Below are 22,516 nucleotides of genomic sequence, written 5' to 3'. Positions count from 1 at the left end.
GTAGTCACGAGTAATTCGAGACCAATACTAAAGCTTTGTGAAGTAGTACTCGACAGGGATCACGATCTAAGGCCTCGGCCGGCATTTGACGTATGGGCGGTAGTGGAGCAAGAAGGCAAAATAACTTGCTCATATCTCTCTCACCACCCTAAATTCATAAACATTCACCATATAATACTCATATGAAAGAAAAGAGAGATATGGTCTTTATCTCTGTCAATATCTTGCCACTATCATGAGTGAGTTGGTCGAAATTGCCGAGGGGCCGTACCAGAAAGGCCCATGATGGATCTGTGATTACATAGGGGATCGAACGTTGGTTGAAAGAGTCAGGGCGGCCTGAGACGAGAATGGTGGCTTTTTGGCATCTGGGAGAGTTCCTTAATAAATACGTGCTCAATCCAGCTCCAACCAACTTATGACCTGAGGTGATTTATTTCCAAGCGGCCCCGGTCGCCGTCAGATCGACCACGCCACAGATCAATCCACCACATACAAGACTGTCGAGAGCCTCGTCAGCGCTTTACAAGTTAACTGTAATATTTGAAGGCGGAATATCCTCTGATATTACTTTCATTTCTTCTTCTTCTTCTATTTAATATTTAACATCGTTTAAAGATTACGGATTATACACAGCACGCCTTCAGCATCATGTCTTCATATTCTTCTAGTCTATCGAGCTCATACTCGGGCTCACCAACTTCAAGCTCTGCTTCGCTTTCATTACACCATCATGTGTCCTCCTCAAGAAGAGATACCGGCAAGATTGGAGACGAGATGGGAATAATCAGAACCTGGTTCTCAGTATTGGACGATAGTGAACGGTCATCTGCCCTCCACTCGATCGCAGAACTACCAAGTCTGCGAGAGATTGAGCCAATGATTCAGGCACTCAAAGACCGCAAGCGAGAATTATGGAAGCAACAAGAGGAACTCATCATTCAGCCTCCTGTAAAGCCGAAATGGATCATGCCAGTGTTCCCACACAACTCTCAAGATCCTCGTTGGGCTGCCAAATGGCTTCGAGCTTTGAGGTTGCACAAGTATGAAAGATGCTTGTTGGGAATGTCTCCAGCTCAAGTTTCATGTCTAGAAGACGAGGATTTGCAGCAACTGGGCATTGATACCGTTGGCGCTAGGGCGAAGATGCTTCGCGTAAGTTATGAGGATATCAAAGCCTGTATTCGGTATGTCGTCTAACATTGTATAGGCCATCCACAATGTATAGAACTCAACATACTCGACATGTTATGCTTAATTATCAGCAGACCAACCGGTTTGGTCATGACTCTATCTTCGTCACGAGTTTCCATGACGAGCATTCCTTCTAGGACATTTCATTTTCACACCAGGCTTAGCGAGGAGCAACAAAATCAGCGGAAAAAACACGGCATTGCCAGATCTGATACACAAAAGCCACATCGGAATGGTACGGTGGTCTGAGATCTGGCATTAATGGTGTTGGGGTGGTTTGACATGGGGAAATAATGGCGTTGGGGTATGGATTTGGAGGGGTTATAAAACTACGCCGCATCCGGCATCATATAACTTTGGCGTAAGGGTCTTTACATAGTACAAACTTATAGATAACAACTGTACATATTCATATTTCATTATCATTCAATTTGGCCATGCTAGGTATCTATCATCATGCTCTAAACATCTGAGACATGGCGATCAGCGGCAGATCTACGATATGATGCTGGCCCAACCAGATCGAGCGTGACCCGAAAGTCCGAATGTGACGCTGAATTTGCGGGTTAATCACGAGGCTCTTACGAACCTGATACTTACCTACTTGGCTTTGTATTTGTAGTCATGCAGTACAGTAATCCAATACTATTCTTATTATTCTCATTATTGGAACACAAAATAAAAGGTCCAATTGGAATATACCCTCAAGTCACACTGCCACTCGCGCTTCCCTTTTCGGTTTATTACTAGTGAAGCAAGTTAAGTACGGACGGAAGGTCACAAATAGCAAGTGGTGCTTGCGCAACCAAAACCGATAGTTCAGGTGCCGTCGACTCAGCTCAAACTGCGGATCCTCCCTTCAACGTACCTCGACAAGGCATCGTTCCCAACTAGAGCGAGCTATCGACCTTATTTTCGACAATACTCAGCTCTGGACTCGGCTCGACTCGTCCTGGTCCTGAATTATCAAACAATGAACTATGGCTATGGCCACCGCGTCAGCAAACATCTCTAGCACCCCGAAACGCAAGCGTGGAGAAGAAACCTGGGCATCTCCTATACAATTCACATTTGTGCATGAGCCTCTATCGTCTTCCTTTCACCCTTCTTCAGTCCCAACTCCAGCAGACACAGAAGATGGCAGCGATAGCTCACGGTCAAGGGTCCTTGCCCATAAGTTCCGTGGTCTTGCACTGGAAAGTGGGGGCGGGGCAACAGTCAGCAACGAAGACAGCGATAATCTCATGGATGAGGACAAGTCGATGAGGAAGCGACAGAAACCCGATGAGATTATGAGCGGGGCAGATGCAGCTCCAACTGTTCAAGAAGTCGTCGATCTTGACGGAAAGTCTGTCCTACCATCAAAAGAACCACTGCAACCTTTCAAAGGTCGCGTACACGAAGAACCCCAGCAACAAAAGCAAAACCACGGGAGCCTGCATCATGCATACCCGTCTATCAACAGGCTTTCCGAGTCAAAATCGAGAGTCAAGAAGAGAACGGGTTCGCCGCCACTCCGCATGAAGCGCCCTTCTCGGCGGCCTTTTGAGGACCCAGACGAAGAAGAAGTCCAGATTGTCGACCCTGTCAGAGCTGCACTGACGTGGCATGAAGATGAGATCACCATCTACGACCCTGATGATGAGGACGACGACGGTATTGGAATCAACGGTATCGGATTCAAACCCACACCAGCTCTTGCGCATGCACGCGCCATGAGACGGAGACAGCAGATGGCAGAGTATCGCAAACGAGAAGAGAGCGAGGCACGAGCACGACGCAGTCAGCGACGCGGTCGTGGTTCGGGAGTCAAGTTCGGACGATCAGAGGAACAGTCACCGCCGCGAAAGGTCAGGTTCACAGACACGGAGGCTTCGAACATTGCGATTACTACAGGATAAAGATATTATTTGGCGCGTATTGGGCTCGAAGCCAACGCTTATTGGGACGCTGGCAGCGGCTATAGATGTTTCTAACGATTACTTTGGCGTTTTTTTATTATTCTGGCGGCTTGGAGGAAGCGGCGTATCAATCACGAAGAAATTTCATGGTTCTTTCATGGGGATTCACGGTTGGTGAAAATTGAAGGGATCGTTGGCGAATACATCCAAGGCCTAATCAAGCCGCTCTATACCCTGGTCTTTAAAAGATCATACAGCACTATTACGATTTGGTGCCCAATTCACGGAAGCACTTCTTTATACTTGCTCTTGTCGTCTAGGTTCATTTTTTGCAATTGGGATATTATCTACAAGCTATGTCCAATACACGAGATATACACCCTTACACAAATAATAGTACATAGGAGGCGCAATGTGCTCAACCTGATGGTTACCAGACCTTGTACCATGGCTTTACTGCCGCCTTCTTTTCAGCCTCCAGCTTGTCGTGCTCACGTCTTGCCTCTTGGATCTTTCTTGCTTGCTCTCTCCTATTCTCTGACACCACCTCAATGTGTCGTTTCATTTGTCGACGTTCCTCGCGGCGTAGGTACTGGCACCATTCGTATGATGCCATGCTTCCAAGCACAAACATTCCAACAGCCCAGTTCGCAGCGCTACCGGGGTTCCCTTCACTCCTTTTAGACCATGCCTTAAACTAGAAAGTTCAACATTGTCCACTCACCTTTGAGGACGAACCTCAATCCTCCAATACCGGCACCGGATGCTATTCCTGTGATGAAACCTTGTCGAGCACAAGGAGTATTTGCAACATTCGTAAAATCATCCTTCTTGATCATAGAAACGGCCTCTGAAATAGTTGGCCTATTATTCGTCGGTGTCGCTCCATGTTCGCCGTTGACTGTAGTAGCTTCGTTTTGCTCTATGGGTTTCGACCAGACATGCAGGGTCTTATCGCCGGGCATCGATTGCCCATCCTGTGGATTTGAAGCCATTCCTGGCTATAATTGCGACGCAATTGGTGTCATGAACAAGATCGCACAGCCAAATATCGACTTTCTTTAGAAGCACGTGGGATAAGACCGATGACGCTTGACAAGCAAGGCTTGCATCGGGATCCTTGATGGCCCGTGCACGCTTCGTTGCTGTGTCGAAAGTCCATTAAAGTAAAGTGGGGTGCAGTCGCGTCGCGAGGGCGCGTCTAAACGCGTCTCACGCTTCCAATTTATCCAATCTCGGTCCAGGCTTTAGGGACGCCCTTCATTTACTTTGTTCCCACAGATACACTCCGCTCAGTGTTGACTTTGCAAACAACTTTTTTTCTCAATTATTTTTTTTTATTCTGTGTTGTTTTAACTGCTCTTGTGCAATTTCCCTCTCTCCATGTCGAATCTCTGCTACCTGACATCGTCAACTGCTTGTTAAACCACATTCCTTTTGGGGAGCCCCCCCCCCCCCCCCCCCCCCCAGAACACTCAATGCCTAACACAAGTCTTCGTCGCCCTCAGAAGGGCTTCCGTCGAGGAGGCAAAGTTGCCTACCATGGTAACCGAACACGCACATTCGCGGCCTCGTCCAGGAACGAGGCCACGTCGGCAGACGAGAAATGGGAGCGGACACGGCTAGCACACAGCATTGACGAGAATATGGGCTTTGCGCGTTATGAGAGCGGAAAGAAGAGAGAAGGCTGGCTAGTCAACATTCAACCCACATCGATCGAGGACGAACGGATACCGGGTGGTCGAGCCGCTGTCGACTGCTATTTCATCGAAGAAGACGGCTCGACCTTCAAAGCTACTGTGGAATTTGACCCATACTTCTTGATCGCTGTCAAGAAAGGGCGAGAGTCTGAGGTTGAGGAATGGGTCAAGAGGGTTGCCGGAGGTGGTGTCGTCAAGTCGATTCGAAGAGTTGAGAAAGACGATCTCAATATGCCCAACCACTTGCTCGGCTACCGAAGGACATTTCTGGAGTTGAGGTTTGCCAATGTCAATGACCTCATGGCTGCGAGAAAAGATATCATGCCTATTGCGGAAAAGAACAAGAAGAATATGAATGCTATGGATGCCTACGCCGAGGTGGCAACGTAAGTGCTCAACTGATCCTTGGCAGGATCAAGCTAACACGAAACAGCTCGAATGGCGACTTCGACCTTTTTGATGATTCACGAGATGACGACCGAAATATGAATACTGCCCTTTCCGATGCGAGCGACTTTATCGTCGATATAAGAGAATATGATGTACCATACCATGTACGAGTAATGATAGATTTAGGTATGATCAATCCTTGTCCACACTCTTCTACAAGCTTTACATGATGTTTGCAACCAAGTATTTGCTACTTCAGAGCCCTCAAGGGCTATGAGACCACTATTCACCATTGCCCTGATTATTGCTTCTATACATTCCTTATTTCTGCCTTGAACCCTTGCCAGTCACCTACTGACCTGGACACCCAGATATACGAGCCGGAAAGTGGTACTTTGTTGAAGCCAAACATGGTGTCACCAAAATTTACCCAAATGAAGAGAGGTCGTTGCCGGCTGAACCTGTAGTAATGGCTTATGATATTGAAACATCAAAGCTGCCTCTCAAATTCCCCGATGCTGCCACCGATCAGATTATCATGATTTCTTACATGATCGATGGCCAAGGGTTCTTAATTACCAACCGCCAAATCCTTTCAGAAGACATTGGCGACTTCGACTACACACCCAAACCAGAATACCCGGGCCCCTTTATGATTTTCAACGAACCTGATGAAAAGGCTGTCATCGAGAGATTCTTCCTGCACATCAAGGAGGCACGACCTACCGTCATTGCGACTTACAACGGTGACTTTTTCGATTGGCCTTTTGTGGAAGCACGGGCTAGCATCAATGGAATTGATATGTATCAAGAGATTGGATGGAAGAAGGACAACGAGGATCAGTACAAGTGTAACTACAGTGTGCACATGGACTGCTTCCATTGGGTCAACCGAGATTCGTATCTGCCTCAAGGATCTCGCGGTCTGAAAGCCGTCACTGTCGCGAAGCTCGGATACGACCCAGACGAGCTGGATCCCGAATTGATGACACCATACGCGACTGAGCGACCTCAAACACTCGCTGAATACTCCGTCTCCGATGCCGTTGCAACATATTATCTGTACATGAAATATGTCCACCCTTTCATTTTCTCGCTTTGTACGATTCTACCTTTGAGTGGTGATGAAGTATTGAGAAAGGGAACTGGTACACTCTGCGAGATGCTGCTGATGGTGCAAGCATATCAACGAGAAATTGTACTTCCGAACAAGTATATCACACCAAAGGAGGCCTTCTGGGACGGACATCTCCTCGATTCAGAGACCTACGTCGGCGGTCACGTTGAAAGTATCGAAGCAGGAGTCTTTCGAGCTGATATCCCGGTGGATTTTGCTGTCGACCCTGGAGCTATTGACGAGCTCCTCGGCGATTTAGATGCTGCCCTCAAATTCGTAATCACAGTTGAGGAGAAGAAGAACTTTGATGATGTAGAGAACTACGAAGAAGTCAAGGCTCAGATCGTCGAGAGGTTGAACAAGCTCAAAGAAACGCCGAACCGTAACGAAAAACCCCTGATTTACCATCTTGATGTCGCATCGATGTACCCCAACATCATGACAACCAACCGATTGCAGCCTGACTCTATGATTCAAGAGTCCGACTGTGCTGCCTGCGACTTCAATCGACCAGGAAAGACATGCGATAGAAGGTTACCTTGGGCTTGGCGAGGAGAATACTTGCCCCCAAAACGAGATGAGTATAACATGATTAAAAATGCACTTCAGAACGAGAAGTTCCCTGGTAAATATCCCAGTTCTCCTATGAGAACCTTCCAGGAACTCAGTGCCGATGAGCAAGCCAATCTTGTACGAAAACGTCTTCAACTATATTCTCAGAAGGTCTACCACAAAATCCATGATTCAACAACTATTGTGCGAGAGGCAATCATTTGCCAAAGAGAAAACCCCTTTTATATCAACACTGTACGAGACTTCCGTGATCGTCGATATGACTACAAGGGCAAAGCCAAGGTTTGGAAGGGAAAGACGTCATCCTTGCAGTCTGCTGGTGCTGCTCAGAGCGAGGTTGACGCTGCCAAGAAGATGATTATTCTCTACGACTCGCTGCAATTGGCGCACAAGGTTATTTTAAACTCATTCTACGGATATGTGATGAGAAAGGGATCTCGTTGGTACTCACTCGAAATGGCTGGCGTCACTTGTTTGACGGGTGCTCACATTATTCAAATGGCTCGACAACTGGTAGAACGGCTGGGACGACCTCTGGAATTGGATACCGACGGTATCTGGTGCATGCTTCCCGCAACTTTCCCCGAGAACTTCTCCTTCAAACTCAAGGGCGGCAAGAAACTCAACATCTCATATCCCTGTGTTATGCTTAACCACCACGTCCATGCAAAATTCACCAACCATCAATACCAGACACTCGTTGATAAGAAGACCCTCAAGTACGAAACACATAGCGACAACTCCATTTTTTTCGAAGTCGATGGTCCATACAAAGCCATGGTTCTGCCCACATCGAAAGAAGAAGACAAAAACTTGAAGAAGCGTTATGCTGTCTTCAACGATGACGGCAGTCTTGCTGAGTTGAAAGGTTTTGAGGTGAAACGTCGTGGTGAGCTCAAGCTCATCAAGATCTTCCAGCAACAGATTTTCAAGTTTTTCCTCGAAGGTGAAACGCTGGCCGAATGTTATGGGGCCGTTGCCAAGGTTGCCAACCGTTGGCTGGATGTTCTGCACAGCAAGGGCACAACATTGGCAGACGAGGAGTTGATGGAACTCATTTCTGAGAATCGAAGCATGTCCAAAACACTGGAGGAGTACGGAAACCAGAAGTCAACCAGTATCACAACTGCCAAGCGTTTGGCAGATTTCTTAGGGGAGCAGATGGTAAAGGACAAAGGACTGAACTGTAAGTTCATCATCTGCGCTCGACCCAAAAATGCACCCGTTACAGAACGAGCTGTTCCGGTGGCTATCTTCTCTGCAGAGGAATCTGTCAAGCGTACATATCTGAGGAAGTGGTTGAAGGAGGAGCCCACTGACACTGATCCTCGTGCACTGCTTGACTGGGATTATTACCTGGAGCGATTGGGCTCTGTTATCCAGAAGCTGATCACCATTCCTGCGGCTCTCCAAAAGGTCCGCAACCCTGTACCTCGAGTGCCACATCCTGACTGGCTTCAAAGGAGAATCAACATCAAGGACGACAAGCTGAAGCAGAAGAAGCTCACTGATCTTTTCAAAAAGAGTCCACTGGAAGACATCACCAACATTAATGGTCCTCGACTGGATGATGTAGAAGATTTTGGTAGCAAGCTTTTGAAGCCCAAGCAAGTCAACGCAGTCATTGCATCCTCTCAGGCTGCAACGACGGTTCAGAAGCGCAAGTCTCCTGAGCCGGCAGAGAACCCCGATCCCATGTCTGCACTTCCTGAAGTTATGCCAAGTGCTTCGGAGAACTATGAAGCATTCTTGATGTACCAGAAGAAGAAGTGGAAGTTGCAGAAGCAAGCCAGAATCCGTCGACGGCAATTGTTTGGTGACCGAAGAGGCGGTGCAGTCAACAATCTTCAGCAAACATTCATGAAGCAGGCGCACACTACTTACATGAGTAACTGGCAGGTCTTGCACCTCAAAGCGACTGAGACTCCTGGTATTGTCATGGCATATGTCCTAATCGATGCCAAGATTCATACGCTTAAGGTCAATGTTCCTCGACAAGTCTTCCTCAACCTCAAGAGTAAGGATCTTCCCGATGTTGAAGTGGAAGGCTGTGAAGTCGAACAGGTCAATTACACTCTTCCCAATGGTCATCCATCAAGCCATCTCTTCAAGTTGACTGTATCGGAAGATGTTTACTTCAACGAGAGCGAAAAGTTCTCCCTACTCTTCAATCATCCTAGTGTTGAGGGTGTGTATGAGAAGCAAGTACCCCTGAACATCCGAGCTGTCTTACGTCTTGGAAATCAGTGTACCATTGACGCAGCACAACATGCTGTGCTGGGAAAGGGTCTTGAGCAAGGCTTTGATCTGGCTGGTCTGAAGCGACCAGCCAAGACACGAACGTATCTCGAGACGTCACCACTGGCTTACATTTACGTTTCTCACATTGCAACTGGAGAACGACAGATTTTTGGTATCTTCTCTACCACCAATGACCAAGCTCACGTCGTTATTCTGCAGAAGAACAAGGACTCCGGTCAAGATCTTCCCAATATCTCCAAAATGTATTCGGAGATGCTCGCTAGACGGCATGCGGAAGCAGCTGGTACCAACTGGCAGGATTGTTTTACCTACCAGGAGAAACTCCACATCAAGATCACCCAAGTGACGACCCGACGCAAGGCTCACTTGGAGATAGGTGATGTTGTCAAGAAGATGCGCAAGGACGAGCCACGACCACAGATGATGGTCATCCAGTCGTCTCAGCGTAAGCTGCTCATTCATGATGTCCCTATCTTGGGAGAATTCCCAGTCCTCCCCTTGAAATACGATGTGGCGGATAGCTCTCTACCTCCTCTGGGGTGGCAATCTGTCATCGCCAAGCGACTTGTTGGCCATTATCTTGGCCTTGGATCCTGGATTCTACACCTTACCGCTTTGGCTCGTTACGGTGATGTGCCTCTGTGTAATTTGGAACGAGACGATCCCCGATTCTTGATCGATGTTGCCTATGCCCGACGCCTTCAAGCCAATGGAGTCGTGCTTTGGTGGTCTCCCGATGCTCGCCCTGACCATGCTGGGTATGAAAAGGACGATCTTCTTGGCCCTCTCGACACAGTCAAAATGCCAAATGTCAACAATCCAGGAACCTTCTCGTCTGTGTGTATCGACATAGATGTCAGAAATCTAGCTATCAACACTATCCTGACCTCATCTCTTATCAACGAGCTTGAGGGTGCCGACTCCGTCTCGTTCAATCCCGCTGCTGACGACTCAGAGACACTTGCATCCGAGAACGCCTTTGCCAACGCTGGCGTTCAGGTGCTGCGTGAGATGGTGAAGGCGTGGTGGACCGAAGCTTGTCGTGGAAGTACCATGGCCGATGTTCTCGTGCAACACCTTGTTCGCTGGGTTGAGAACCCCGACTCTTTCATGTACGATCGAGCCCTGCACTACTATGTGCAGATGATGTCTCGTAAGGCCTTCCAGCAGCTCATGGCTGACTTTCGTCGAGTGGGATCTCAGGTCATTTTTGCCAACGCCAACCGTCTTATTCTCCAAACCACAAAGGCCGAGGTCGGCAACGCATATGCGTATAGCGAGTATATCATTAAGTCGATCAAGAGCAAGCCACTCTTTCACTTTATCGACTTGGAGATTAAGGAGTATTGGGACTATCTTGTATGGTACGATGAGTTCAACTATGGAGGCAAGGCCTGTCAGGAGGTTATTGAAGCCGAAGAACAGAACCTCGAAACTGTCATGCACTGGCAGATGGCAACGTTCTTGCCTGTTCGACTACAGTCCACATTTCAGGACTGGGTGATTGAGTTCATCCAGCTCATGCATCAACTCAAGCGGCCTCATAACGGCGACCCAGATGCTACACCACGTCTGACACAGCTACCAAGCAAGGGCCTGGAGGATCATGAAGGTCAGATTCTATTAGGCAAGGCATTCGAGAAACCGCTGAAGAAGGACATCATTGGCCTCCTCAACAAGCAGAAGCGTGAGCTACTTCATCCAGAGCTTGCACAGGACTACACATTCCCCGTCCTTCCCGGCTCACACCTCAACCCTCGAAATCCTATCCTCGAGCTTGTCAAGTCACTCATGCAAGTTCTATCGCTTGACAAAAACATCACACTTGAAGCTCGATTGCTTCGAAAAGAGCTTCTAGCCTTGTTCGAGGTGCGCGAGTTCTCGAAAGACGGTACCTTCACAAACCCATCAGAAAGCCTTCGTCTTCCTCAGATATCTTGTGACAGCTGCACTATGATGCGAGATCTAGACCTATGCAGAGACGAAGATCTCTTTGGCGAAGGTGCTGCTTGGCGCTGCGGCTTCTGTGGCACCGAGTTCGACCGTGTCGCCATAGAAGAGCGATTATTGGGCATAGTAGAGAGCTGGATTGTGGAATGGACAACGCAGGATCTCAAATGTGCCCGGTGCGGTGCACTGAGACTGAACGACTTCATGGAACACTGTACCTGCAGTGGAGAGTGGAAGGAAATTGTGTCACGGCAAGACGTGAGCAAGAAACTCGGAGTTATGAAGAGGGTGGCCAAATTCTACGGGCTAAGAATGCTCAGTGATGTGGTCGAGGAACTTTACAAAGGTTTATGAACGGCGTCATGATGGTTATAATGGAGTTGGCTTACACTATAATGAAGACAGTAGTGGAGGAGTAGAAGTGGTTTAGAGCATAATTATCATAACCCATAATGATTTGGGCAATTCAAAGTTGAGCATTGTAGTAAATAGGGTATCCTAACGTTGACTGAGCTTCTTTATGGTCCCCGCACAATTCTTTCCTTCTATCACTTGATAATTCTACTCGTGCTAAAACAATATCATCTGTCTACACCAAGAACACTGTCTCCAGTTCTTCAGGTTCCCGAGGTGGAGTCCGATCAAGGACACAATCCTCAACGAGATCGAAAGCAGCACGCTCCAGGTGCTGTGTCTTCGTATTGCGGCGCAGTATATAGGGGCACAGCCCGCCGCTGATAATTGATGTTTGGTCGCCAACTCTTGTGTTAGGCGGTCCTAATGCCAAAGTCCCTTCGCTGGTCAAGAGAATGTAGTTGCTATGCGCTATTTCGAGAGCAGTCGAGTACTTCTGAATGATTTTCTTGTCCTTCCAGATGGACTTTGCATCAAGTACCAGTGCTGTTGGGTCTGACAATGCTGGCAAGCAAATTGAACAGCGTCGGAGGCCGTCTTTTGCGCGTATTTCTCCCTTAAGTTGCCCGATGTATGAAGAACGTCGCCATCAGAACATTCCGAAAGAAGATAGACGAGGATGGCCAAGTCAGGGCCATCCTTGGGCAACAGTGAGGTAGCTTCATCACCATTTTCGTTGGTCAAGACGGCCCTGAAGCATAACACACGACCCATTGATTCCCTGTGGTAGTTTTTCTCCCAAGCACTCGAAAAAAGCTCAGAGTAAACAGCTTCTAACCCTTCGATTACATCGATCAGATTGGCCAATTTTTGGAGCGATAGGTTTAGATACACGCTTGATCGTGGAACATAACTGTGAGGTTACCTTAGGGCAGTTTTCGATCTTTGTAAAGTGTTCCCCTCCAGGACTGTGCCACTCATACTGCAGTAAACATTGTTGAGAGTTTTCACGATCAAGGGGGGGGGGGGGGGGGGGGTGGGGATGAATAAGTTCATGATCTTCAGTTGGCGGAGAAGGGGTGGTTTAGAGGTACTGTTAGTAGCCCAAGGATGCATTGACACTTTTGATGAATGGATAACTGCACACTATTTTCTGTTTCAAGCTCCCTGAGGTCAGACGAGATCTCCTCCTAGGCTTTGCCTGTATCCGTCGAGAATTGAAAGTGGTCTGAACTCCCGCGTTCCTCCAAGTGCCTCCATATCCAGGTCCTCGGTCGAATAGGTCGCCAATATATACATAGACACAGGCGGCATGGTGGAATATCTGATGCATGAGGCTAACTTGACGACTCTTCTCCATTTGGTCGTTCTGGTTGATGCACAAACGTCGGCCCACAACGGTGACGGTTTCCTCTCTTTGTCCTGCGCGCAAAGTTCTCAACGGAAGATCGAGATTTGTCGTGATCCATTGGATGAGCCCATTGGCAGTGGTTTTTCTTGGCGTCTGAGGATTCCCCCAAGTGTAGAGTAAGGCAACATAGTTAGGGGTTTGGCCATCAAGAGCGGAAAGCTTTGTCGTATACTGATTATTGGCCTAAGATACACAAATGGTCCCAAGAGCTCCGTGTCAAGCGGATCATTCCAAGAGCCAGGGAGTAACTGGATCAGGCGAAAGGATTTCTTGGGAAGCTGCCTATATAAGGCCGGAGTATGCGAATTCGAAGTCGAATATGATTTCATTATGGATCATATGGTTCCGGCTAACGTTTTGGTATGTGTTGCTTGTACGGTTCGGTAAGTCGGCAAAGCTTGCCTTTTTCGTCTCTCAATATCAGACAGTCGTTGCAACACAATAAGCTTACAAGAAATATCAATGCGACTGATCAATGTTCGGCTTGACTGGAAGTGTACCCAATACAATGATGACTCAAGACAATAAAGCCGTTGATAGAGAGTGTGGGATCGATAGAGGGAGGTCAAGATTCAAGGCACTTGTTTAGTGACATGTTGGCAGGTTCGACTCTTGAATGCCCATCGCCCTCCTCTTGATGGACACTGCATGAGGGAGGTAATATGTGATATAGGATACTTCCCTTATTTAATCTGAAATAGTTCGGAAATCTAGCCCAGTACCTACTACGTAGATACCTACTTATCTTACTGCTCGAATTGAATAATGATAGCTACCTTACGTCTACATATCCTGTCTACAGAAAGGAAGCATGGTTAAGTCATCTATAATTCTAGGATGGGTTTCTTTTTTTTTTTTTCTTCTTTTTTTTTCTTTTTTTTCAAACAACTTCCAACTGCAAGACACTTCAGATACAACAAAGAGGTGAATATTGTGAGACAAGTAATCAAGAACAGTAATTCAGTGAATGATAGGAAAGATCAGCAACTCTTACGGTGCGACGCATAACCATGAGGCACAAAACACCCCTGCACTGCGCCATGAAGAAACATGAAACTACGGGCTTATCCCCAATCGTGAGGGGTTGATTGAACACAGTTGGGGGCCAAAAAGTCCTAGGTATCGCCAGTCCGCCTAACGTACCTCGGGTGAAAAGGAGAAAGAGAAACAAAAGTGTAGAGCAATCAACAAGTCCAGCATGTTTATGACAATATCGGCCATCAATACCGGTGGTCACTTGGGCCTCATTTTCATGTTTTGCTTTCTTTCCATGTAGTTCACTTGGACCCAAGTTCTTCAGTCCCCCCTTTGTGTGTTCTGCATCAACAATCAGCCTTACCACTTATACTTGCTTACACAAACGGTACTTCTTTTCAGAGAATGAGTGGTTCGCCCACCTCTGCAGAGGCCGCCAAATTTCTTCAGGCAACCACAGTCACCTATGACCAAAGAAGGCCCCAGTTTCGAATGTTTTGCAATTTTCTCCATTCCTTGTTTGACCCCTCAAAAATTACTTTGTCCGTTTTTTTTTTTCTCAATTGCAGCCTCACAAAGCCATTGTAAGTTAATGAACTCACACAATGAACAACCTCAGGCGCAAGGACCACCGCGGGGCCGTTGACTTCCACGGTCCCGGCCATCACCACGGCCCCACAGTCCGGCATCGGACCGTTCAGGCAGTATCGATACCTCCCACGACACTGGCTTCAATTGCTTTGTCGATGTCAAAGACTACTGCATCTCCCCGTCTCATGTCTTTTGATTTTTTTCAGCAGCCAATTCAATCAATTCATTCCGATTTCAATATTGACTGCTATCGGTCTGCATCACCAGCCAGGTTGGACCTGGGCCTGGAGCCTTGTACCAATTGGGCTGGTGAAAGCGATATGCGAGAGATGAGTACAATTTCTACCATCAGTGCCGATACTTCTTCTACTGGTTCCATTTTCTCCTCTGTTCCGACCGAATTCAGTGATGCGATGACCGTCCGTAACGGTAGAGGTCGCTCAAGAGGTCCGAGTCCGCTAAGTCGAGGTGGGCGAACTAACAGCACTGATAATTCGACGCCTTCTTTCGTCTGCCTTGGCCCTCAATGCCAACGAGCTTTCTCGTCTGACAAGGACCTCAAGTCCCACGTCAAATCTTGTCACACCTATCTGTGTAACTGGGCTGGCTGTGACCAGCCGAGCTTTTCCACCAGGGACGGACTTATCTACCATGTCAAAGTCAAACATCTTGTCATTTGTCCATCGCCCGGTTGCACAGAGACGACATTCCAAAGTATTCGCCTTCTTCAGTCCCACATAGCCATGGCTCACCCCGAGGATGGTAGAGATGATGCAAAGGAATGGGAGCTTCCAGCAAAGATTAATACTAGCATGGAGACGGGCAACAGGTCATCGTCGAGTGGAACGCCCACCACTACTCTTGCGTCTCTCAAAAGAAAGAACAGAGATCATGACACAGATATGTCCATAGATGTGGTTAAGACGAAGCATCAATGCCAAGATCGCCTACAGGCCGTCGTTGAGAAGCGAGCTAGAAAGAATGCTGGTAAGGCCATCAAGTCTCCCTTCTCTTGATAGCTCACAGACTGACTATCAAAGGCACTCCTAGAAGTGCAGAAAGTCCAACAGACCTTATCAGAGGGCGAGCCTCACGGTTTATAGAAATAACGAGCTTTCCTCTAGTCTTCGAACACGCCATTCTTCCATTTCTTTCCCAATATCTGCCTATCTGGGTTGGGCCTCGTCACGTAGTCACTGTCACTCGAGGCAAATCCCCACAGATGAAGCGAATTTGCATCATGGCTCCAAAATCTATTTCTCGTGCTCGAAAGATCATCATTGTTAGCCACGTTCAAGATCTTATCCCCAGCAACTTTTCCAAGCTAGTCACATTTGCTTTTACCCAAGGGGAGATTAACCGCACCGTTACCTGGGCTCGTGGCCTAGGCAAAGATCACAAGGACGATATCTGTGCCGCGAGAAACCCCTACTTCTTCCGCGATCCTTGCATGGGTGACAGCATCGGTGTTACAGGAAACGGGGTATTTGAAGATAGCACTGCTACTCTTGGTCCTTGCATCACCGTCGGTGGTGGGAGTTATTGGTTGGGCAACTTTCATCCCTTCATGGAGGCCTACCAACAGCTCGCTCAAGTGGAGGTTGAGCATCCATCTTCCCAAGATCGCAAGCGATGCATAGACGAGGGGCATGATGCCATGGCCCAGGAGACGAACTTCAGGCTCGGTAAGCTCGAGGTCACGTCAGGTCTGAACCTCAAGACAACGAGAATTTCGCATGATCCTTATTGGGATGAGTGTGATATGGATAAGCCCCTTGTCGTAACAGACTGGGCTCTCATCGGTGCTCGTACTTCACAAGCAAATATCCTTCGCAAATTCCCTTCAGAAACCCAGCCTCCAACTCAGGAACCAACCGTGGCTACTACAACCGCTATTGTGCCAGGTGCAGATGTTCTGTCTAGCGGTCGAACATCTGGTTATCAGCGCGGTCAGATTTGCGAGATCCCTGCGTATGTCTCTGGGGTGGAGAACCAGACGCAGAAGGCTACGAGAGAATGGTTTATCGAGGAACCATGGCCGCAAGAGGATGAGGATGCCTGGATACGTGGAGGCATTGGTGTTAACGGCGACAGTGGTGCTGGAGTGGTTGACGCCAATACACATGGTCTAATCGGTCAAGTCTGGGGTCGCAATAACTATTGGGGGCCCGGACAACGTGTCACCTACTTCACTCCCATCGCAGACATTTTCGACGATATCCAGGAAAAGTGTGGGCAGCAGTCACGCCCTCAACTTCCGCAGCATCGTGATGAAGCAAACTGCTTTCCGTTACACCCATCATGTCGTCAATGCTTCGATCTACGGGTATACCTCAATAGTAGCAGGAGGAGCTCGCGGATGTCGCTCCAAAGCATGATAATGGGTACAGGTGATGGCGACCAGGATCTGACCTCTATTGAGGCTGTCTCAGAGCTAGCTACACCAAAGGATTACCACCGCTATTCGGGCATCGAAGAGACTCTGGCTTCTCTCAGCGGCATTGTCTCTCCAGCAGGGCCCAGTGGTTATCCTGGCACTCCCATGATAGCCGATATGAAGAGCCCCTATGCTACAGAGCTGGATCTTGGTGATCTGTATGGGCCAGAAGCAACTGCACCAACTCAGGCTCGAAAGAGAAGAACGTCTTGTCTAGCTGCTGCGCCGGGTTCAGATAGATGGAAGAAGCAGAGAACTGGTGATTGATCAGCCAGCGAAACCTCCTCGTGCCATCTTCTTTGCTCGAGCATCGCGTCTATTGTGGTTCGCCCGAGACCCCTTATTTGCTTCCTTGTTCTTCCTAGCACTTTCCGTCTCTTTCTCGCCTGTAGGCCCCGCAACATTGCCGCCTCTTCCCCGACCTCGCCCCCGTCCTCGTCCTCGACCACCACCTCTGCCACCCCTCGATGATCCACCGTCAGGTTCGCTTCCTTCTTCTCCCGAGCCAGCTGGAGATGCTCGCCAAGATGTGCGTTCTAGTTGCGCTTGTTGTCCACTAAAGGCATACTTGGCCTCTAACCGTCGCTTCTGTTGGGGGTTCCTGACCAAGATAAGGGCCCATCCCTCTATGGCTTCATCTGTCATTCCAGTTTCTTCCCGCAGTTTGGCTCGCGGGTTACCTCGCCTTGTGCCAGCATCACGGTCGAACAGCTTTGAGTCCATCTGGTACGCACGGAACAATGCCTCCTCGTTGCTGTCGCTCGCCGCATCGGCTTCCTGGTTGGAGGCGTCAACGGTGCCACCCACATCGTCAGCATCGTAAGTATCATCACGTTCGTCATCATCAGAATCGAATGCCGCGAGGGCAGATAGAATGGCCGATTTGTTAGGCGCGGTTGCTTTATCTTTGAGCATTTCATCGGCGTTCTTGCCTGGTTTCTTTCCAAATGAAACCTTAGAAACGTCCATGGCAAGGCGGTCGAAATCATCGTCGTCAAAAACATTGTGTCGTGTGGGAACCTGGGGCGGAGTAGATCGCGGTGCAAGCTCTGTGTGTCCTGCTTCAGGGTGTGATGACCTAATGATGGATTAACAAATAATCGCGATTTGAGAATAGGAAGATTATAACGTACAAGGACTCACTGCGGTCAGCATTAGCCAAGTGAGGCGGTAGAGTCTCACTTAGCAAATTGGCAACAACCTGCTCCACGTCCTCTCCGTATTCATCGAGACATTTGGACACAAAGCCGGATCCTAAATCGGGAAATAAATCCTGAACCTGAGTGATTTGGCTCATTTTATGAACATGAATGTCGGCATTCACTTCTTGCTGTGTTATTTTGCCTTTGCCTTTATCCAATCTCCTTCTTATAAGTCGTTTAGGACGGACCATGGTTCCCTTTCTGTAGCCCTCCAAGGCCGTAATTCGCTTCTTGAAATTTTCGGTCGCCGCGCCGGTATCCTCCGCCCTCCGTAGTAGTACCTTCAAGAGGGGGGTGTTGGTGATGAGCTCAGGGACAAGTGAGTCGTTGACATTGAGAGGGCCAGCCTTGTGAGCATCAGCCGCTTCCTTGAGGGCGTATAGTTGATCACTCAGCATCGACCATTTGGCGGGTTCAGTATCTATTAACCCAACCAGACATAGATACGTCGTAGTCAATATCACTTTGCGCAGAGGAGGGTTCATGACGCGGAAGCACACGATGAGGCCATCGAGAAAGTCAGATCCCGCAAGGAATAAAGTGCAGGTATCCGATGAAGCATGTAGAAGATAATTCAGTCGTATCAAGCGAGCTTCAACGCTCTTCAAATCACCCTTGATACCAGCCTCTAACTGTGGGATAAGTTGCTTCTTCAGGGCAGTCAATGCAGCCTCAAGCGCAGTAGCATGTCGCTGAAAGAGCCGTGCAATGAGAGGGGCAGTAGCTTTTCTGGGGAATATTCTTGCGATATTTGCCAAGAACGCATAATCGAATAGTTGAGGAGGTGGAGATACAGTGAAGACTCTCGATACGAGCTGAAATACAGCTTTTGGTAGTGTTGTCGAGTGAGAGTCTAGTATTGTGAAGCCTGCCTCTGCTGTCTCCTCTGCGAAGGAGACTAGGAATGTTGCAATGGAGTCGTCGCGCGCCAGGGCTGTCTTGATGTCCTGTTCAGACAGGGACGAAATGGCACGGCAAATAGATGTCCAGGATTGCAGGAGTGTATTCCATTCGCTGGAGGAGAGATGCTGTCGCCATGATGACTGGGGGAATGGTGCGAAGGGTGGTAAAGAGACCATGGTTGGGTGTCTTTGTGTGCGTGGTAAACTTCTGGTTTTGTGCGCTAAATTGAGTGCAATTTTGGGCTTGGTGAGAATTTCAAGAGAGAGATGAGTCGTTCTTATAAACTGTCGCTCATGACCTTCATGAATATCGTGGCTCAAGCCTGCGTTTGCATCGCCGGATGATTCATCAGAAAGTGGATTCTCACAGCTGCAAGCTGATGAAGTCAACCTGGAGGAGGTACAAAGATACTATTCTACCGCTCAAACCAATCAATGGCTCTGATTATGAAAGCGCTTAAGTGCTCCCGGACTAGTGCGTCTGTACCCGAGAGCTGCCCTGGTAGTTAGTGCTACAAGGCAAACACCAAGCAAGTATCTTGAGATGATTTCACTAATGAGCTTTGTTGATTTGTTGTGGACAGTCTTTGTGAGATCTCTAGCATTCGATAAACTCTTATGTCATTTCATCACTTGAAGTGGGGCCTGCTGTATCAAAACCACACAGCAACCTAATAAAAATGCACTGAATCTGATACCATCCTTCACTTTACTTATCTCGTGAAATTGTTTCTTTTACTGTCTAGATTATGCATCCAAGCATCCCCAATGATTATACACAACGCCAATTAATGCATTCTCCTGAATCGTCTAACGCCATCTATTCATCCCCGACTCTTCATCTCCACATCATATATAAAACAAGTTGTGAACTGACTCAACTTGACTCCTTGGCTAGAAGTCCCATAGTGTACATTCTCGCGGAGGCGGTAGTTCGGGCATCAGGCCACCCTCAAAGGTTCCAGTCTGTGCGAAGGCCATCCACTGAGCCTTGGACTTGTCGTCATACATCTCAGGGGGCAATTCTGTATCCGCTGAGAATGCAGGAGGACCATCTGGGAACCAAATCCGCCGCCATGTCCCATCAAATTCTCGGATTCCGGGTTTGCCGTCCTTGTAAATGACTGATTTGCCCTTGAACGTTAATAGCCGTCCATCCATGCCTTTTGAGCTATAGCTCTCAATTGGCGGATGCTGTCTACTGCTGTTCGGTGGATATGGGCCTGTCGAAGTGGCTGCTGCTGCTGCTGGGGGTTTTTGAGCCTGTGTTGTAGCAAACGGGTTCGCGGCAGCTGGTGCAGCGTTGGAGGGTTGGCCAAAAGGATTCGCTGGTTTCTGCTGCGAGGGTTGACCAAATGGATTGCTTGCTGGTGGTTGGTTATTCTGCGATGCAAAGCCATTTGACTGAGTCTGTGAAGGCTGGCCAAATGGACTGTTTGTAGGTTGATTCGAGGTCGCGTTAGATGCACCGAATGGGGTTGACGTTGCTGGTGCGACAGCATTTGAAGGTTGGCCAAATGGCGAGCTTCCCTGAGCAGGCTGTGAAGGCTGTCCAAACGGATTCGCCGGGGCATTGTTCTGGTTATTATTGTTGGATCCGAAAGGATTGGCAGGCTGACTGGTTGTCGCACTACCACTTGGAGCACCAAAGGGGTTCGCTGCAGGGGCATTATTGTTATTTGCGACGGCACCGAATGGGCTAGAGCTGTTGTTCGTTCCACTTGGTGCTCCGAAGGGACTCGGTTTCTGTCCAAGCTGGCTGGCTTGGCCAAAGGCACTGCCCTGCACGTTTAGCTGTGACGGTTGACCGAATGCGCTGCCTTGCGTATTTGGTTGTGACGGTTGGCCGAAGACACTGCCTTGTGCATTTGGTTGCGAAGGTTGTCCAAAGGCTGGTGTGCCAAACGGGTTGGGCTTTGCGCCTAAAGCTGAAGTTTGGCCAAAAGCAGATCCTGGCTGTGACTGCTGGCCAAAGGTTGAGGTTTGCGCTGGCTTGCCGAATGCCGAGGCGGTTTGTCCCAACTGTGATGGTTGTCCGAACGCTGAAGGTTGCGATGGCTGACCAAAGACCGAGCCTCCTCCTTGTGCTGGCTGCGATGGTTGACCAAAGGACGGTGCACCAAACGCGCTTGGTTTCGCGCCGAGAGTCGATGGCTGCCCAAAGGCGCTTCCACCGGTCGATGCGCCACCACCAAAAGGACTTGAAGGATTGTTGTTGTTGGACCCGAACGGGGTTGGCTGAGCGCCAGTATCAGCGATTGTCGATTTGGGTCGCTTCCCAACAAGAAATTCGCCAAAGGGGGCTCCTTGCGTTCCCTGTTTGCAAATATCGTGCCGATTCGGGTGGTTGTTTTCTTCGCCTACGATAAATTGAATTGCCCCTTTAACATCGCGGAGAGCGGTCTGCATTTGTTGTTGTGCCTGCGCATATAGCTCTTGTGCTTCGTTAAGCTAAGGTCGAATATAGGTCAGTCTGGACGGTCGCGTAGAGACCAATTGAATGGGCGCTCACAGCTTGCTGTTCGTTCCCCGACGCTTTCCCCATCATGAAATGTAGCCGCAGCTCTTCAAAACTCTGTTCGCGCGGGTATCCGCCAAAGAGCTGACCAGGAGCATCTCGCCCTGGCGCATAGGCTGAGAGGATCCATTGCGGAACCTCGTTCGTCAAATCCTTTTCGATGGTGTCGGTAGTAATGTTGTATTTGTCTGCTACGTCGTCAATTCCTGTCCCGTGTATCAACACCTATCGTGTTTCGTACCAGCTGGGTTTTGATTGCTCCCTCCTCCAAGAGCTCCGAAGCGGTTCGAGGGTTGATTTCGATTGTTTGGATTTACATGTTCGAATCGGCAACTATCTATGGACAAGTCAGTGTGATCAGAAGGAGGACAAAGCAGCCCACAGAATAGAAATAAACCGTACTGCCGAATTTGCAGTTGCCCTGCTGAAAGAATTTACACAAAGTCATCTTTCGACGCTGATTGAATGGGAGTTGCGTCTTGGTCCAGTCAAATTATGAGCGTAGAAACTTGGACACGCGCCCGGAGTCAAATGAGCCAGGTGCCAAACTGCCTCATGACATGCCCCAGTTACGTGTAAGTCGTGTTCGCTGGATTTGGGCGAATTCTTTCAATTCTTTTTTTGGAAAAATGAAGTTGAGAGAGGGAAAGAAATTGCCTAAGAGAGAAAGCTTAGAGAAAGATAGAGAGCACTCTCAGCCTTTCCCCAGCCTCGTTGGGCCCATCGGGTTTTTGCGAACGCTTGTCATAAGTGTTGAATTAGTGGGTCGTTTTGGGCTAGAGCCTGAAGCTCACTGAAGCTTTGCTCCCCCGTGGAGCAAGGAAGCTTCCATTTGGACTGGAAAAAAGGGTGCCTAAATAAATACATCAACTTATAGTAAAAAGCCGCTTTAATCTCTGGCTAACTTACCTAAAAACTTTCGTCACTTGATATTTATACAGCAGAATTTATACTCCGTCTAGGTATATAATAAGGTGAAAGCTATATTTAAATTCTACAGCAAATCCCCGGATAAAAAAGTCTTTACTCCACAAGTTTC

At 48.5% G+C, this 22,516-nt stretch overlaps 7 protein-coding genes across 7 annotated transcripts; 4 read left to right on the top strand and 3 right to left on the bottom strand.

The window, feature by feature from the left end:
* Window positions 1–651: 651 nt before the first annotated feature.
* FOBCDRAFT_197419 (uncharacterized protein) lies at window positions 652–1,331 on the top strand (the record flags this gene model as incomplete). The annotated part of the gene is made up of 2 exons (XM_059608869.1): window positions 652–1,155; window positions 1,269–1,331. 2 exons carry the CDS (start codon window positions 652–654, stop codon window positions 1,329–1,331), a joined length of 567 nt encoding a protein of 188 aa, XP_059464223.1.
* A 728-nt stretch (window positions 1,332–2,059) lies between these two features.
* FOBCDRAFT_17859 (uncharacterized protein) lies at window positions 2,060–3,310 on the top strand. The gene has a single exon (XM_031174420.3). The coding sequence runs from the start codon at window positions 2,175–2,177 to the stop codon at window positions 3,093–3,095; it is 921 nt and encodes a 306-aa protein (XP_031051205.2). The 5' UTR covers window positions 2,060–2,174; the 3' UTR covers window positions 3,096–3,310.
* A 106-nt stretch (window positions 3,311–3,416) lies between these two features.
* Window positions 3,417–4,187, bottom strand: FOBCDRAFT_215899 (uncharacterized protein). The gene is made up of 2 exons (XM_031174419.3): window positions 3,820–4,187; window positions 3,417–3,764 (listed from the first exon to the last, which is right to left on the bottom strand). The coding sequence occupies exons 1-2, from the start codon at window positions 4,088–4,090 to the stop codon at window positions 3,526–3,528; spliced, it is 510 nt and encodes a 169-aa protein (XP_031051204.1). The 5' UTR covers window positions 4,091–4,187; the 3' UTR covers window positions 3,417–3,525.
* Window positions 4,188–4,573: 386 nt separating this feature from the next.
* Window positions 4,574–11,519, top strand: FOBCDRAFT_288920 (uncharacterized protein; the record flags this gene model as incomplete). Its single annotated transcript, XM_031174418.3, has 3 exons — window positions 4,574–5,181; window positions 5,229–5,371; window positions 5,557–11,519. The coding sequence occupies 3 exons, from the start codon at window positions 4,574–4,576 to the stop codon at window positions 11,439–11,441; spliced, it is 6,636 nt and encodes a 2,211-aa protein (XP_031051203.2). The 3' UTR covers window positions 11,442–11,519.
* A 2,913-nt stretch (window positions 11,520–14,432) lies between these two features.
* On the top strand, window positions 14,433–17,094 carry FOBCDRAFT_288915 (uncharacterized protein; the record flags this gene model as incomplete). The annotated part of the gene is made up of 3 exons (XM_059611735.1): window positions 14,433–15,405; window positions 15,459–17,013; window positions 17,073–17,094. 3 exons carry the CDS (start codon window positions 14,433–14,435, stop codon window positions 17,092–17,094), a joined length of 2,550 nt encoding a protein of 849 aa, XP_059464222.1.
* Window positions 16,800–19,136, bottom strand: FOBCDRAFT_288913 (uncharacterized protein; the record flags this gene model as incomplete). Its single annotated transcript, XM_031174415.3, has 2 exons — window positions 16,800–17,933; window positions 17,989–19,136. The coding sequence occupies 2 exons, from the start codon at window positions 19,134–19,136 to the stop codon at window positions 17,123–17,125; spliced, it is 1,959 nt and encodes a 652-aa protein (XP_031051200.2). The 3' UTR covers window positions 16,800–17,122.
* A 408-nt stretch (window positions 19,137–19,544) lies between these two features.
* On the bottom strand, window positions 19,545–22,192 carry FOBCDRAFT_215888 (uncharacterized protein). Its single transcript, XM_031174413.3, has 4 exons — window positions 21,880–22,192; window positions 21,719–21,814; window positions 21,472–21,665; window positions 19,545–21,410 (listed from the first exon to the last, which is right to left on the bottom strand). The coding sequence occupies exons 1-4, from the start codon at window positions 21,923–21,925 to the stop codon at window positions 19,854–19,856; spliced, it is 1,893 nt and encodes a 630-aa protein (XP_031051198.2). The 5' UTR covers window positions 21,926–22,192; the 3' UTR covers window positions 19,545–19,853.
* Between the last annotated feature and the right edge of the window lie 324 nt (window positions 22,193–22,516).

This window comes from Fusarium oxysporum, chromosome II (genome assembly GCF_013085055.1).
Source record: "Fusarium oxysporum Fo47 chromosome II, complete sequence".
Taxonomy (NCBI): Eukaryota; Fungi; Ascomycota; class Sordariomycetes; order Hypocreales; family Nectriaceae; genus Fusarium; species Fusarium oxysporum.
Note: the sequence above shows the minus strand (reverse complement) of the source record. Positions and strands in the feature narration are given on the sequence as shown.